Source organism: Copadichromis virginalis, linkage group LG8, assembly GCF_057382275.1.
Source record: "Copadichromis virginalis isolate Kocher_CV1m ecotype Utaka linkage group LG8, C_Virginalis_male_GT1.1, whole genome shotgun sequence".
Taxonomy (NCBI): domain Eukaryota; kingdom Metazoa; phylum Chordata; class Actinopteri; order Cichliformes; family Cichlidae; genus Copadichromis; species Copadichromis virginalis.
Window position 1 is genome coordinate 13,869,522 of NC_140625.1, and position 17,340 is coordinate 13,886,861.

Sequence of the window (17,340 nt, forward strand, 5' to 3'; positions counted from 1 at the left end):
ATTGATACGGGAGTGGCAGCCACAGAGGGAAATGATGACCTATCCAGGGCCATACCATTTAGTGACATGCGCCCCCCCCCCCCCCGGGGCTGTATTTTTGATTACAATATCAACAAACTGTCCGTGTTTCAGGCGCTCGGTGCTGTACAGCTCCTCCGGTGGCTGTGAATACATGATAAAAATGTCACCGTAGGATGCGTGCATTGAAAGAATCAGCCTTTCGTGACAAACGAATCTCAGCAATCTCCTTTGTAACACTCTGTGGCCAGCTGCAGCTGGCCGATTTTCACCACATCCTCTCCCACCAGTTTGTCGTAGGCCTCGGTGATGGCGTTGAAGATTTTCCTCGCCGATTTCAGCTCATGCAACAGCGTCTCCGCCACGGTGCCGACCTTGACGTCGCCCGCTTCCATGTTGCGGGCGATCAGGAGACGATGAATGGAAGGAATGAAACGAGGCGTGAGGAGTCTTTTCCTGATGCTGTAATAATGTTCAGCGTAAAAGTCATCGTCCAAGACTCGCAGACACTCGTGTTGTCTCTGGCTGGGGTGATTGGTCTTGCACCCGTTGCACGCTTCGGTGCGGTACTCGTTGATCACTAGGTCGAGTAGGTGATAAACCGCAGTTTTCACTGTATCGACGAGTAAAGAAGACGCCCACCCGTCAAGCTCGGCGTCTTGCCGCTCGCCCACCGCCACTTCGCGTCGGACAGTATCTCCCCCTCTTCCGAGGAACTGTCAGTTGAGCCGTCCGAGGAACGGTCCTCCTCGTCGCGACTTAGGGGTGCAGAGTCCATCTTTTTCTATTTTTTTTGTTGTTTTATAGCGACTTCATAGAACAGCTACAGCATAGGCAAACATTCAGTGAGTAAGTAAGTAAGTAAGCAAGTAAGTACAAGTAAATCTACACCGCTCCTTCAATTCGATCCTCTCCTCTTCTTCCCTTTTTCTTTGTTCTTCCTCCTTTCTCCCCTTCAGCTTTTCTCCTTCGAGTTTCTTCTGGGCCGCCTTATACATCTCGTCGGTGTAGTGGTTTCCTCCACTGAAATCCACCATTTCATCTATTTCATCCAGAAGACAGCCCCGGAGTGTCGATCACAGCGATATTTCTTCCGTCTTCGCCCTCTGCCTCTTTTCTGAGACAGGCGTCGGTGACAGACTCGGGCGAAACGTCTTCTTTGAAAGCGTTCGCATCCCCCAGGATGGTGTTTCCGGACGCACTCTTTCCCGATCCTGTTTTACCGACCAGAAGGAGTCTCAGTTCTTCACGGGTCGCAGAGCCTGCGGGGTTGGGGAAATGATGGTAACATTTGAATCATTCCAGAAAAAAAAACCCATAAAACACTACGTTACACTAGGCTTTTCTTTTGATGTTGACAGCAAGCAGTTTGTCCACATAAAGCGAGTACCACAAGCAGCACACAACCCTGGGATTGCACTTTACCTTTGTATCGATGTTGACAGCGAGCAGTTTGCCCACATAACGAGCACAAGCAGCACACATCCCTGGATCCGGCCTTTGGTCGCCAACATTTTCAGTAAGCTAATGTTAGTATACACATCCAGAAATGCATATACTGTATGCATATATATATATATTGTACATATATTTATTAGTTTCAGATTTAGCCATTCTTATATTTTGCTTGTTTTACGTTATTGTATTTTGCACAGCTCTGCTGCTTGTGAAGCACACAAGAATTTCACTCACGTGTACTGTACCAGTGTACCTGCACATGTGATGTGACAATAAAAGTGATTTGATTTGGATTATAATATTATTTTATGCCATGTTAGACCCCTAATTAAAGATTGTGAATTATTATGTAGTTTTAGTTTGCATTATTCTCCTGAATTAGAAGAAGGTGATAACTATTGCATTTGTTAAACTGATTTGCATTACATTAGACTGCTGATTTATTGTGAATGAATGATATTGTTTAATGATGCATTATACTGCTGAGTTAAAAGAAATACTGTTCGCAGAAAGTCATCGCCTTATTTGTCTGATTAGAAGAGAACAGAACATACTGGAGAGGTTTTCTGCCCCATCTCAGCAGGAACAGATAAACAGGGAGCCAAGGTCATAGCTTAGGCGCTGTGTGAGAGAAAGAATGTGAATGTTTAGGCTTTTATCATTAGGTGGGGGCCACTAGAGGCTATAAGAGTTTGATCAATGCTCCACCATTTTGAGATCTGATGCTGTCTGCGTACGGTGTCCATCTCCCACGCGTGTGATCATTAAAATCATCGTTTGACTCAACCCGGCCGGACCAGTGTTGTTATTGTGGTTTTTCCTCTTGTATCCATCCCCAATATTTCAATCCGTAACACTAAGAAAAGAAGAAAGAAAAAAGAGGTGAAATTAAGGCACATTCAAGGAAAGTATTTCAGATCAGATTAGCAAGTTAAACCACACTGAAAATACACGTTGAATAAACCATGGCCCCAAACTGGTTGGTTGTCCCATGTGTTTCCCCCGTAGCTGCTCCGGGCGCACACACAATGAGCCCTGGTTTCGCGACGCAGGCGTAGCAACGACCTCCTTCTACTCCTCACTGCCTCCTGTGTGTGTGTGTGTGTGGTGTTCGCAAAACCCGCCCTCCCTCCCGGTGTTCGCGTACTAGGCAGGCCAAACAGCTGCGCTTTCACTAGCGAGGCACTTGAGAATGATGGAGAGAGAGCAAGGAGGACACGGAGGCACGGAAAGCCCGAGGTCCTCACCGACGGGGGTGTTCGCGAAACCGGCCCTCCGGAGACCTAAGTGTACACTAGTGAGGAGCATGAGAACGATGTAGAGGGAGCAAGGATGAGGAGGAGGCAAGGAGTTTCTGAAGTCCAAACGGAGGGCGGTGTTTGCGTAATAGGCACGCCAAGCAGCTGCTCTTTCACTAGCGAGACACTTGAGAAAAATGTAGAGGGGCAAGAAAGATGGGGAGCAACGGAGATCCCAAGGTCTGCACCGAAGGGGGTGTTCGCGAAACCCACCCTCTGCAAACCTAAGCGTACTCTAGTGAGGAGCGTGACAAGGATGTAGAGGGAGCAAGGAGGACGAGGAGGCACGGAGAGCCTGAGGTCCAACTGGAGGGCGGTGTTCGCGTAATAGGCAGGCTAAGTAGCTGCTCTTTCACTAGCGAGGCGCAGGAGAACGATGGAGAAGGAGCAAGGAAGACGAGAAGCAATGGAGAGCCCGAGGTCCTCACTTAGGCCCATTTACGCGTAACCCAAGTAATCGTGAAGTAGAGAGCACCCCCGGTCCTCACGGAGGCCTTTTATCGCGTAACCTTTGGCCCCTCTGGCTAAGCGCTCGCCTGCGAGGAGCAGGAGAACGGAGCAGAACGAAGAAGGAGGACGCTGAGGCAGGGAGAGTCCGAGGTCCTCACTGAGGCCCGTTTACGCAAACACTGCCGAAAAGGAGACGATGATGATGATGATGATGTGAAGTTGAGAGTTGTTTCCTCCGGCGGTGCGGGGTCCCTCCATACCCCAGTGTTTCCCATCCTAACTTACGAATGTGCATTGGGGTTGCGAAATACCCCATCGCGATTACTAAGGGGTCACAGTGTATCCACGTAGTAGAAAGCACCCCCATTCCTCGCGAAGGCCAGTTTACGCGAACACTACCGAGAAGGAGAAGATGATGATGATGATGTGAAGTTGAGAGTTGTTTCCTCCGACGTTTCGGGGTCCCTCCAGACCCCAGTGTTTGCCATCGTAACTTACGAATGTGCATTGGGGTTGCGAAATACCCCATCGCGATTCCTAAGGGGTCACACAGTACCCACGGAACACAGAGTGCCCGAGGTCCCGAGTTAGCCCTGTTTACGCGTTATTTGGGGCCCACCCGGCTAAGCGCTTGCCTGCGAGGAGCAGGAGAATGGAGCAGAAGGAGGTAGGAAGGCGGCAGGGAGAGTCTGAGGCCCTCAAGGAGGGCGGTTTACGCGAACTCTGGCCTCTGTAAAGCCAAGCGTCCAACAGCGAGGCCCAGGAGAACTGAGGAGAGGGCCAGTTTACGTGAAGACTACCCTCTGTAAAGCTGAGGGTTTGCAAGCGCAGGGTAGAAGGACCAAGGAGAAGGAGGAAGGAGACGATGATGATGATGATTTGAAGTTGAGAGATGTTTGCTCTGGTGATTCGGGGTCCCTCGAGACCCCAGTATTTGCCATCGTAACTTACGTATGTGGGGTGGGGTGGCGAAATACCCCATCATGATCACTAAGGGGTCACAGAGTACCCATGGAGCACGGAGCGCCCGCGGTCCTCACTTAGGCCGGTTTATGCGTAACCCGGGGCTAAGCGCCTCTCCAGCGTCCCTCCAGACCCCAAGGTTTGCCATCGTAACTTACGCGATCGATGGAGGGTTACAACCAATTAGGTGCCTTTGTCCGACGCTGTGACGAGACCCGCTATAGCCGGAAGTCCGCCTGATCCCCATCTGCCCCCACCGCGAACCGGAGCCCTGTTTCGTAAGCGACGAGAGGGGCTTTTACCTCGTCGCAAGCATATCCTATCCACATAGGATATGCTTGTGAAGATGGAATATGGGGGAGAGCAGAAGTGCGTTAAAGTTCCACAAAGTGATGAATGAAGGACATGCATATTGTATTGAAGAAATAAGTGATGAGAATGTTGTTATTTGCATTTACCAGCTCACCTATGTCAGACTTTTTGATAAACAAAATTCTAATGAAAGTGAGAACTGTCATGATCCTGGGCCATGTTGGCCCAGTATTCTTAGTTTTCATGTATTTTTGTATTTTGTTCCTTATTTAGGCCATGCTTCCTGGGTTGCCCTGTTACGTTGTTCCTTATGTGTTTTCCCCTTGTGACTCTTACCCCCTGTGTGCCCCTCTGTGTATCTGTGAGCCCTCGTCTCTCCTTGTGTTTTATTCCATGTTTTCCCCAGCCCGTTATGTCTGTGCTCTCCCCGTGCTCTCTCTCCTCCTGTCTGAACCTCCGTGTACTTCCTGTTTTACTTTGACAGTCTCTCGTCAGTATGCGTCATGTTGTGTTCACTCCTGCCCTGTCTCGTTATCTGTGTCAGCTGTGTTCCCCATGTGTTCCCACTTCCCTCGTTAACCCTCTGTGTATTTATGTCTGCGTCTCCCTCAGTTCGGTGTCGTGTTCTCCCTCATGACTGTGTGCCCCTCCGTGTGTTTCCTCGTAAGTCAGTTCCTTAGTACTTTCCAGTTTAGTTTCATGTTATTTTGTATCGCTGTTATCTTTTGTCATCTTTTGTCAGCAATAAAGCTGTATTTTGAGTTCAGTCCTGTTTTCCCGTGAGTTTGCGTTTGGGTCCTATTTCCTGCCTGCCACACAGCCAGTTCATGACAAGAACATGTACACTGTTACATCTTTCAGAAAATGTTTTGAAATTGTAGTGCACAGTTCAGAATAAATGTTTTTCAAAAACCATTGCGTCTTTTTAGTAAATGTTTATTTCCAAAAGAAATTTCTAAAAGTTCAAAACAAGAAAATTCACGCTTTTTAGAATTAATTAGAAGATAACTCTTATGTAGTTAAACTAAAATACTCTTTGAGAGTTAATATATAAACTCTTAACACCTAGTTAGCATTAGTAAGTGTTAAATTATCAACTCCAGACAGATTTGGTGTTTAACACTAAATCAGAGTCAACGTTCCAACTCTCCAAAAAGAGTTAAATTAACACTCTCTGGTGTGGACTGTCGCGAAATCGATCAATGTAGAGCAGTGTCACAAACCACGGAGGCCCCAGGAAAGTGCAATCAAACGTTGAGTTTATTAACAGCCCGGAGAAAACATCAACATATGTCTTCTAATAGCTATAAACAGACATAGAACTTCTCATTTTGATAACACCTTCCATACAAGGTAATAATCTTAAGCCCTCAGAGTGACTGAGGGCTGGTTATCGCCTCCAGTCATCTGTTACCAAGTAGAATAAGATGCAACAGGTTTGCAACAAGAAGCTGGAAACATTTGGGCCTCTGCTCAGGCCTATTCCTAGATTATATGTATTATATGCACTGTAAGCATGCATTGCAGTTATCCTTCTATGTTCTAGTTTCCCTCAGCATGTATCACCTGGACAGTCACGCCAGTGAAGCTTAAGACCCTTAATGAACCGAACATCAACTCAAAATAAGCACAGATATGCAATGTGTATAAAATACTTCTAACCGTACTTGTAATAAAAGTTAACATAATGGAAGGATCCTCAAATGGACATCTTCAATAAACAACTGTAATGCAGTATCAATACTGTGAGAAATATTATTAGATGAAATAATGCTGTAAAGAATGTTATTAATGCAATTACAATGATGCAGATTATATGGCAGCAATAAAAGAATTTCTGTATCTTCACAGCACCCATATAGACACTTTCATAGTGTTGAAATCAAATCTGACAGTGTTAATTTGAACATGCTGGATTTGCTGTGTGCAGGACGCCGGCCCTCGAGGCCTGGAGTTTGACACCTGTGGTCTAGGGGCTCACTGCTGTAAAAACTCTGTCTCGGTTTTGTATGCTGCACATGAACTCAGCTGGGGATTAATGGATGTAAAAGTTCTCTGGTGTGCAGTAATGGTTATCCACACAGAGCTCTAAAATTCAAAACCTGAATCTTAAATTGGACTGAAATTATCGGTAAGCCAGTGTAACTGAATTTTTAACATGGTCATATTTGAGTACTTAGATGTTTTGGTAAGAAAATTGCATGCAGTCCAACTTTTAATAAATTCTCACCGCCTATGAAAGGTCTGTAACTTAGAAACATCTTGGGGCTTAATAGATATATGTAACTGAATATTATCTGCACCCCAGTGATAGGAAATTTTCTTTGAAAGTGCAGAAAAAAGGTAAAAGCCCCCAAAATTCACACGACGGGTAAGAGAAGTGGACCTGAACTTCAAAGCAGCTACAAAAAAGGATCGCTCAGACACGTGTGAAGAGAACTACTCTATAGCAACATACTTTAAATTTACGAACTTATTTGATACCAAGTAAATACAGGACCGATATGGATACTTTCTAGGTTTTTGTTTATTTATTTATTTTGAGACCTGGAATCTAATTGTTCCCGTCTTTAAAGCACTTTGGGTCAACCTCTATTGTTTAAATGTACTTACAAACAATAGCCATGTAAGTCAACACAAAAGTGCATGTTTCATAGTGCATATTTGAGGTATTGTTTTAATTTCTTTTCTTCTTTTCTTTTCATTACTATATAAAGCACCCTGAGTTGACTGTTGTGATTTTGCACTATATAGATAAATTAAAATGATTATTATTTAATGATGAAATTATGAAATTATTTATTAAAAAAACAAAACTATTTATCGAACACTAGATACTGAACTGGTATATATTCGTTACCAATACCAGCATTGGTATTGATACTACTGATATTTGCCGACCTCTCTTATTGAGCATGTGATGGTCAACAGTATCAAGAGAAGAGGTCAGGCCCAAGATCAGCAAAGCAGAACATTCTCCTGCATCACCCAGCATCAAACTGTCATCAGTCCAATAAACAGCACAGAAGCCTGATTGTGATTTATGAAGTGCTTGTCCAGGAGAGCTGTCGCATAGCCACAATCTTGGCTAAAATCTTTGCAACAAACGGTTAAAAATAGTGTTATTCCTTAAAAAAAAAAAAAAAAAAAAAAAAAACTAAATAGATTGAATAAACTATTTTTTGTAATTATTATAGTAATTTTGCTGAAAATGTTTTTGGATGTAAACGTTTACTTGTCAATAAAGCTTCCAGAAAGAAAAAAAGCGGGGTACTTCCGGTCTCCGCTGCTTCGTAAACGTGCCGTACGTCATTACGTGTTCATATTTACGGCAGCAGCTCCATCCATGTGGTTTTAAGATCTGCGGTTTCTCGACGTCAGCTGCTGAAGAAGCGTAGCAGTCGCTAACTATGTTCATGTAAACAACAGTGAAGGATATGGTTTTTGACGCTTTGTTTTACAGCTAACACGATGGCGCAGCCGGCGGAGAAAGGTATGTGTCACTACAAAGTTATTTATTAAAAACACAGCAAGCCAGCATATTTTACTGAGCTGACCAAGACCTCTGCTTGTAACCCTGCAGACGCTTCCCTAAAAGTGACCAAGTCAGCATTTTATACTTCCAGTGTCACAAAAAGAGCTCGTGACTGTAGAAGTTGGCTGAACACGAAACTCAGTTCGCTCTGTGCGTAATTAGCACACATAATTCTCCACTCTGTTCTTCGTAATTCATAAGCTTAACTGAACAGAACAAGAATAATTACATATATTTTTTCCTCCTTTAAAAACAAAAAACAGTGTCAGGTCGCACAGTAGCACTTTGTTAAAAACCAAAAATATCCTCAGACATAATAAAATATTTGTTATATTGGCTGCTGCACTTTTAAATCACCTGATGTTGCCCTTTCTTTATTGTGCTTCACTGTCTTGCAGCATACTATCGCTTTGTGGTGCTCTTCTTTAACTGTCTGCTGACCTTTGGGTCCTACTTTTGCTTCGACATTCCCAGTGTGTTACAGGATCAGTTCCAAGGGGTGAGCAAGAGGCAGCGCTGCTTACAGATCGCATCAATATTGCACGACTTGATTATCAGCAGGGAAAGACTGATGTTGTTTTTAATGTTTGACAGAACCTGACGTGTCCCAATGCGACGGTGATCAATGGGACAGTGGACTGTGTGGAGGGACTGGGGATGACCCCTCAGCAGTACAATCTTCTCTATGCCATCTATGCTTGGACGTAAGCACGTTAATGCATTGATTTCACTGTGAAAATGCAGAAAAGTGGCTTATCAATGAGAAGCTTCTCTCTGTTATCAACAGGAATGCAGTAGTGGTGATCCTGGCTGGATTCCTGATTGACAAATTAGGAAATCGCTGTAAGTTTTGTTTTATGTTTTCTCTCTGCATGGTCTGCAGTTATTTTTAATCTACTGACAGTAAAATGATGGTACAACCATTTCTTTTGCTCCTCTTTGCAGTCGGTGTGTTTCTCTTCTCTTTTCTCTGTGTTTTGGGCTCATCGCTGTTTGCTCTCGGCTCCCACTTCAAGGGATCTCCCTACTTGCTGCCGCTAATGCTCACCGGCCGTCTGCTGTTTGGATCAGGCAATGGATCTCTGACTAGTAAGTTCTCTTCATGGATATGAACAAATATTCTCTGCAGCGTTGCCTTTGAGGAGCATTTCTTAACCACTCAGTTACCTTTCTCCTTCTTCATTAGTTGTTCAGAATCGCATCACAGCCTTCTGGTTCAAAGGGAAGGAGTTGGCTTTGGCTTTCGGCCTGACCCTGGCCTTCTCGCGGCTGGGCTCGGTGTTGAACTTCTTCCTCACGCAGAAGTTTGAAGAAAAATATGGCATGCAGTGGACACTCTGGGGTGGTAGGTGACGAATGCGAAGAAATCTCAAGGATTATGGTGTGGTGCCATGTGACCTGGGTTTCTCATGTTATTGTTTCTTAGGCGCACTGTTGTGTGTGCTGGGCTTCACTTCCGCTGTCATTGTCAGCACCTTGGACAAGATTGGAATGAGACAGCTGGGTCTCGATGGAGCCATCCAAGAAGAGTCTCGCAAAGTGGTACGATCAATATCCTTTAATAATAACAACATGCATACATAGGGATGGGTATCGTTTAGGTTTCATCCGATACCAGTACCAAACCGGTACTTTTGAAACAGTGCCGGTGCTTAAACGGTACTCAAACCAGTGCTTAAAGAATAAAGAACACAAAATTGGTCCAAAAACCTCATGTTCAGCTGTTATTTTGTAAAAAGATAACAATGTTAGCCTTTTCTGCAGCTATAGGGCATATATGGTATCACTCTTGGCTGGAAGCAGTGCTTAAATAATGGAAAAAACACAAACTTTGTCCAAAAACCTCTCATGTTTAACTGTTTTCCACTTTTTCTTTGGTCATTTTAGCCTTTTTGGCCAGGGTGAAGGGAGTATCTGCCATCAAACAAGAAGACAGCCGCATGTAACTACGACTTTGTTTGCTAGTTCACCTTACATGCATTAATGTAATAACGTGGTTAGCCTACTCAACGTAAATTACGCATAAACAACATTAAGCTACTCACGCAGAGAAGAACGGCTGCTGCTGCTGCCATCATCATCCGTCATCATTTCTGCTACACTGGCAGGGCTAGGGGCCAGGACTCTCCTCTTCGGGTTTTTGGGGGATGTTGCTAACTCCGGGTCGATAACAGGCACCACACCCGCAGTAGATGTGCTCGGTGTGAGGTCTCGCAGGAAGCGATCAAATACGGCGCATTTCTCGGCTTTTAAAAACACCGCTATGCGTCGCCAGGTGTTTCATCGGATTTGAGGTGTTACCTCTTTTGCACAGTATGACCTTAAAGCACTTGTTGCAGGCTGCTGAGTTTGCATCTTTTGCTGTGAAGTACAGCCAGACTTTTGACCGCTTCGCCTTGGGCATTTTTAATCTGTAGCTCTGCTCTAAAAGAACGTACGTACCTGGGCCCACCTACTATCCTCGGAAACGTAAAATGATTGGCTAGAATCTAAAGTGTATCACAGCTCAGGAAAAACAAGCACCGAAATGAAGCACCGAAATCTGCGCTGCTTTTCGGTCTGGTTACTACCGTTTATGTCAGAACCGGTGACATCATGGCACCGGATACCGGTACCCATCCCTATGCATACGTAACATTGATGATTTAAACCTTGTTTTTTCAGTATTATGGACACACTAGTGATCTGTGTGTGGAGCATCATTTATTGTTGTGTGTTTTTTATTTGTAGAGGATTCAGGATGTGAAGCTCCTGTCAGTAACATACTGGCTGCTGGTTCTCACCATCATGTTCTTCTACAACGGCATCTTCCCCTTCATTGCTGATGCAAGGTAGAGTTCTTGACATAAAGTGTGTGCATACTGATGAAATACAGTGATGTGAAAAAAATGTTTTCCTCCTGCCTGATTTCCTGTTTTTGTTTTTGTTTTTTTGCTTGTTTGTTTGTTTTCAAGCATTTGCGATAACTGGCAATGCGTCTTCACAACGCTGTGGAAGAATTTTGGCCCATTTGCAGAATTGTTGTAATTCAGCCACTCTGGAGAGTTTTTCAGCATGAACCAGCTTTTTAAGATCATGCCACAGCATCTCAATCGAATTCAGGTCAGGTCTTTGACTAGACCACGCCAACGTTTTTATTAGATAAGATGAATTAACTGTGGTGTGTCAAATCTTTGGAAAGCTGAGTTTAGTTTCTCTAGCCACACCCAGGCCTGATTACTTCCAGACGTTTTTATAAAAGTAACACAGCATTTTAGAAAAGGAACATTAAAATATGGTGGTGGTAGTAGAGCAGGGCGATATGGCCAAAAATATTTATCACGATATATATTTGAAAATTTGCGATAACGATATAACTGACGATATAATTGATGCGAGACAAAATACAACTCCACAACATTACTAGCGCAAAAAGAAAACCTTCCATTTATTTCCACTTAAACAAGAAGTTGGTTTTTATGTACATTAAAGCTTTATAAAAATGTAACAGTGCAAATGCAAATTCCTTGCTGAAAGTTTAACCAAAAGGCATTTCCAGTAGAAATGGGCTGACATATCCTGAGCATAACCATATATAATATCCACTGAAGTTAAAAAGAGTTGCTTTGCAACATTAAACTGCAGTGTGCAGTACGCATTTTTCGGACCATAAGGTGCACGGGATTATAGCGCACATTAAGCGAAACAAAGCAGTCAGATAAATCAAACTTTATTAAACTCATTCTTCTTGCTTCCTCAACTTCTGTACCATTGATTCATTAATGTTGAATTCTCTGGCAGCTGCTCTATTCCCATGTTGTTGCAGTAATGACTAACCTCGTATTGTGGATGGATTATCTCAGTTGTTCTCCTGACTGAAGTTTGGTCCGTTTACAACATCCTGCCATGCGATTGCATTTGTCTCTAACCATGAAGAACCTTCACGTTAACTTTTATAAGTGGAAAAGTGTTAGTGTTCGTCCTCCAGCTTCACTGTTTATGTTATGCTAACATAGCTGTGTCACTAGCGATCACGTAGCACATCATTATATACCAGCTAGCCCAACTTCAGTAACCCTACAAACGTCACTGCTGTTAAGTTTCCTGTCTTCATTTATGTTTGAAGTGATAGCAGAGCTGTACGTTTGATTTTTTTCAGAAATCTCTCAGTCAGAACATGCAATATCATGCTTAGGTAACTAGCGAAACTAGCGAGCTAACTTCCGCTAGCTTCCTGCTAACTTCTAACTCCGTTAAATGTAATAACTTTTGTTTTCATGGATGTCTGGAAGTTAAACTTTATAGTTACACCTGGTAAAGCAGCAATGCTGATCGTTTTATTAAAGATGAAAGAATTTAGACAGTTTTTAACTCTCAGTGATGCTGCAGTGTTGTTTGACCTGAAAATTACAGAGTTTAGGACCCAGATTACTCCCAGATTTAAGAGCATCTTAGTCCGACAAATACGACAATAATGACGGCCGCTTGCATGTTCTGCAAAAAAATGTGCTTTGTTGTGTATCTGACGGACAAACACCAAACCAGTTCCACATCACGGAAGTTGCACCATTTTTACAAACCAATTCTGGTTCATCTGTTTCACTCAACAATCGACCATGTGCGTATGAAAACAAAGGCACTGCGCGTGCGCGTTTTACTCCCATTCTATCGCGATATTTCATTTTCCTATCGTTGCCTAACATTATACCGGTATTACCGTGAACGGTATAATATGGCCCAGCCCTAGGTGGTAGTGTGATGGTCTGGGGCTGTTTTGCTGCCTCTGAACCTGGAAGACACGCTGTGGTAAATGGAACTGTGTGGCACGTCTATCAAAACATCCTGACGGAGAATGTCAGGCCATCTGTTCATGACCTCAAGTTGAAGGGCACCTGGGTGACCCAAACCACACCAGCAAATCCACCTCTGAATGGTTGGAAAAAAACAAAACAAAATGAAGACTCTGGAGTGGCCTAGTCAAAGTCCTGACCTGAGTCTGATTGAGATGCTGTGGCATAACCTTAAAAAGGCAGTTCATGCTTGAAAGCCCTCAGATGTGGCTGAATTACAACATTTCTGCAAAGATGAATGGGCCAAAATTCCTCCACAGCGCTGTGAAGACTCATTGCCAGTTAACGCAAACGCTTAAGTGAATTTGTTACTGCTAACGGTGGCCCCGCCACTTATTAGATTTAGGGGCAATTACTTTTTCACACAGGGCCATGTAGGTTTGGATTGTAATGTAATATTTACATTTGTTTGATCTGAAACATTTAAATGCGACAAAGATACAAAAAAAAAAACACCTTTACACACCACTTTCAGAGCAACCAGTGAATTATAACCCAGCATTCCTTTGAATAGACCAGCACCAAAGTGATACTGGTGTCATAAGCATTCACATCTGCCATTTATTCTTTTCATTTGCCAGCAAGTTCATCCAGGATAAGTACAGCTACTACAGCCAGAAGGAGGCGGCTTATATTGCAGGAGCAGTCTATGACAGCTCACTGGTCCTCTCAGCCAGCGTGGGCATTCTCATCGTATGTATCTTTAGTCTACACCAAATTGTATTCCTGCATTGAGTTGAGTTGGTTTATCATGAAACACTCTCGCTGCCATGTGTTTCAGGATTATGTGGGTCTGCGGGGAGTCTTCGCAGTGGCGTGCGCTGTCCTCACGCTGCCCGTGTTTGGACTCCTGGCTTTCACTTTTGTCCCTCCTCTGGTTTCAACCATATGGCTGGGAGTCACCTACTCCTTTGCGGCTGTGAGTAAATAGACATCAGTAAAATGGTAAATTATTACTATGAATTAATGTATTTCCTAGTATGTTAAACTTGTTGCTGCCTGTGTGGCATTCCAGGCCAGCATGTGGCCGTCTATTCCCCTTGTCGTACCTCAGGCGACCCTGGGAACTGCCATGGGCCTGGCCACCTCCGTACAGATGATTGGGATCGGGATCTCCAATCTCGTTGTTGGACAAATACTAGGCACCAAGTCCAGGTGGGGAGAACCTGACATTAGAATCTCATTGCCGTGCACTAATGTCCTTCCAGTCTTGTTTAGCTTTGCAGTTTCTCTATTTGTGTTGCAGTGAAACTAAGATCCCGCTGTGGCGTTGGCAGAGGATGATGATCTTCATGTTGGCCAACACCATCAGCTGCATTGTGACCTCAGTGCTGCTTAATGTTGTTGATCACAGACAGGTCAGACATCTGTAGAAGTTATCTCATGAGTTTATACTCTATACACACACTCAGCAGGAAGTTAATTATTATTTTTTTGTCCCTACAGGGTGGGACCCTGAACAAGACAACCAAGAAGTCAGGGCAGGAGCAGAGAGACCCGGACCGAGAGCCGCTCACCCAGGCAGAGGAAGAGCCAAATGAGCAAGATGGTGATGCTGTTCAATCTCGTTCTATTAACTCTTAAGGTTTTCATTTGCACAGTTTTTTGTTATTTGAGCATTATTCTTGCTGTTTTTGAGTGATGCAGTCAACTCAGAAGGTATTCAAGACCTTTCCTTTTCCTTTTTCATGCCATTCATTAAGTTTTCAGCAGCTCTGACGAGTATCCCTATCATACAACCATCATGCTGCACTGTAGGGATTACAGTGAAGTTTTGAGCAGGTTATGAGTCATGTCTGGTGTTGGCTAGATTATCTTTTCCTTTCCTTTGAGAAAGTTTGCTGTTTGGAAGCTCAATGAATCTGTTATGCCTTTTAGTTAGAGTAACTTCCATGTGGCTGCACAGCCGTGAAGGCGATTAGTAAGGTGCTGTTGAGATGGATATCCTGGGCTTCTCTCATCTCACAGATAACCAAACTACCGTTAAAAGAGTCTCAGGTCCTTGGTCGCCTCTTTGACCGAGATCCTTCTTGCAAGAAAAGCATACGACGAGTCCTGCCAAATCAGGTCCTTTATATCACTTTTTTTTTAAAAGTCAAATCGTTCCTGATTGCTTCAGAAGTTGTTTTAAAAATAAAAAATTTCTTTAAAAAATCTACAGTTATAAACCATGTTTTAAATTCCCTCTGGTGGATTTCACTCAGGTTCTAGAAACATTTCCAGGATTGTTAAAGAAAAAGGGATGTATCTGATGATGGTAACACAAAAGCAAACAGTCTGAATACTTTTGTAAGTTACAGATTTCTGTTCGAGTTTTAACTTTGTGTTAAAAATTGATTACAAACACTGAAACACATTTTGTCAGTCTTGTTGTGACTATGACTTTACTGCTATAAATAATTGTGTGGAAATTCCTGCAGTTACTAAATTTTATTTGTAACAACAGTGAGATTCTTGTAATTCTGCTGCTTTCCAAACTTCTATCATTTCAGTTTAGTATTTTATCTGTGCAACTTGAAACTTAATTTGTTTTCCCTCACAGTGACCACAAACACAGCACATGACAGACACGATCAGCACCTAGCTGCTACACACGGTGGTGCTTATAACTGCTAGAAAGAGTTATTTCTCTCACACATTTGGTTTCATGAAAACAGATTTAGAAAAGAGTCATCAGAACTTGCGTTTATTGAAATATGCAACATAAATGGTGATCATGTAAGTAGTGTTCACAAAATGTTTTTCTTCACACAAACATGTTAAAGATGTTCTTGCAAAGTTGCGATTTCAGCACGTCAACTTGACCTGCAGGTGGAGCGTTCGGTTGTAGTCTCTTTTATGAGTGCATGTTAAACACACAACAGCCATTAGGTGGCGCTCCTCACACATGTACAGTTTGTATCAAGATCATGGGATTGTGAAGAGTCCACTTTTCTCTTTGCAGGATTTTCACCTCAGTTGGATGTTTCCCGTATTTTAACCTTTTGAATTTTATTGTCAATCCCCAAATATGCAATGGGCCCTTTTTTTTAATTTTTTTTTTTTATAAGTGATTGTGGGAATTTTGGGGGAGGTAGGCAGAATAACAGTACTTCATATCACACCCATCAAACTGTCAACACCTGTAAGAATGTGGCCTTGGTTAAAATAGCTGCAGATAAATAGCAGCACACCCTCTTCAGTGAATACCACAGAGTCTTTAAGGCGTTCACTGATTTTCCCCATGCCGCCTAATTCTGGACATGCTACTACTTTTTATATTGTTAGTGACATCGGTGTATTTAATTCCGTTTTCCATTTGTATTGGTCCAGTGATACTCGGTCTTGTACAAGTTTTTTCCATTTCTAAAAGACAAAACATCAATGCTACTAAATAAAATCTAAATGCAAATACTTGTGCAAAATGCCTTTTGATTCTTGAGTCATAACTTACAGTATCAAGGAGTATGACAGGAGGAAGAAGTAAAGTTGGTGAATCTGACAACATTTGAAGATTTTCAATTCATTCCTCTGTGCAGCTGTAACCAGGTTAAATCAGTTATAATAACAATAAATAAAATAAGCTGCATTTTCTTCTCTTTTGATAAGAAAAACAATCCTGCAGATGATGTAACAATCGTACTGTTCTGGATCTGCTGTGTCACATTTACTGTTCAGTCACTTGTGTTGTGCTTCATTCATCTGCTGGTTAGATTATAGCAAAGCTGAGACAGCATGAGTAAGGTGGGTTAAACGGTGTTATAAGGTTAGTGAATATCATTTACATGTACATGTGTGTCTGTGTCCAGCTGTCCTTTAGTTCAGCCATAATCCGTCCAACCATCAAACAGACTGACTTGTACAGATATGGATGGCCCTTTTTTTCAAAGCTTCAAATACGGGCATACAGCTCATAATCTTCTTAAAAAACTGCCCCAATTGAGTAGAAAAGTAAGATTCGAATGCTGACATACTTGTGTGAAGTCAGTGTTACTAAAACTGAGGTTTTAGTAACGGAGGTTACTTGAAAGAGACTTCCAAGAGCTGAGATCCTCTATTACTGTGAGGATCAACCCTAAAAATACACCTCACCTAAGCTTCTTAAGGGGTGTGCGGTGGGAGTTAGTCTGCGACTGCCTGATGGACAACACACACTAACGCTGACTCACAAAGTCGATTTAATACCTGACATTCCACACAAGGGCTTGACCTCTTCAAGTTTGCTTTATGGTTTCTAACCAGCAGTCGGTCTTCAGCCTGAACTGTTTGGCTGAAAGTCTCGACAACATGAGCGTGTCAAGCCTTCTCAACCTCAGCAACCTGGGCAAGATCTGCGGCTCCAGCCACAGCAACGACATGATAGTTCTGGACCGGGTGAAGAGGAAGAACTCCGTCAGGCGCATGTCAATAATTGAAGACGGTCAACTCGCAGAGGTTCTCTACTTGATTCCAAAGCAGTCCATAATGGAGCAGCTACCGTTCCTCAACCCTAACGACT

At 43.1% G+C, this 17,340-nt stretch overlaps 1 protein-coding gene across 1 annotated transcript; it reads left to right on the plus strand.

Annotated features, from left to right (window-relative positions):
- The first annotated feature begins 7,814 nt into the window (after positions 1-7,814).
- LOC146702921 (lysosomal dipeptide transporter MFSD1-like) lies at positions 7,815-16,256 on the plus strand. The gene is made up of 13 exons (XM_085465984.1): positions 7,815-7,992; positions 8,433-8,533; positions 8,629-8,738; positions 8,822-8,877; positions 8,980-9,123; positions 9,221-9,379; positions 9,461-9,576; positions 10,765-10,865; positions 13,445-13,556; positions 13,645-13,782; positions 13,879-14,018; positions 14,110-14,221; positions 14,310-16,256. Exons 1-13 carry the CDS (start codon positions 7,971-7,973, stop codon positions 14,445-14,447), a joined length of 1,449 nt encoding a protein of 482 aa, XP_085322110.1. The 5' UTR covers positions 7,815-7,970; the 3' UTR covers positions 14,448-16,256.
- The last annotated feature ends 1,084 nt before the right edge of the window (positions 16,257-17,340 follow it).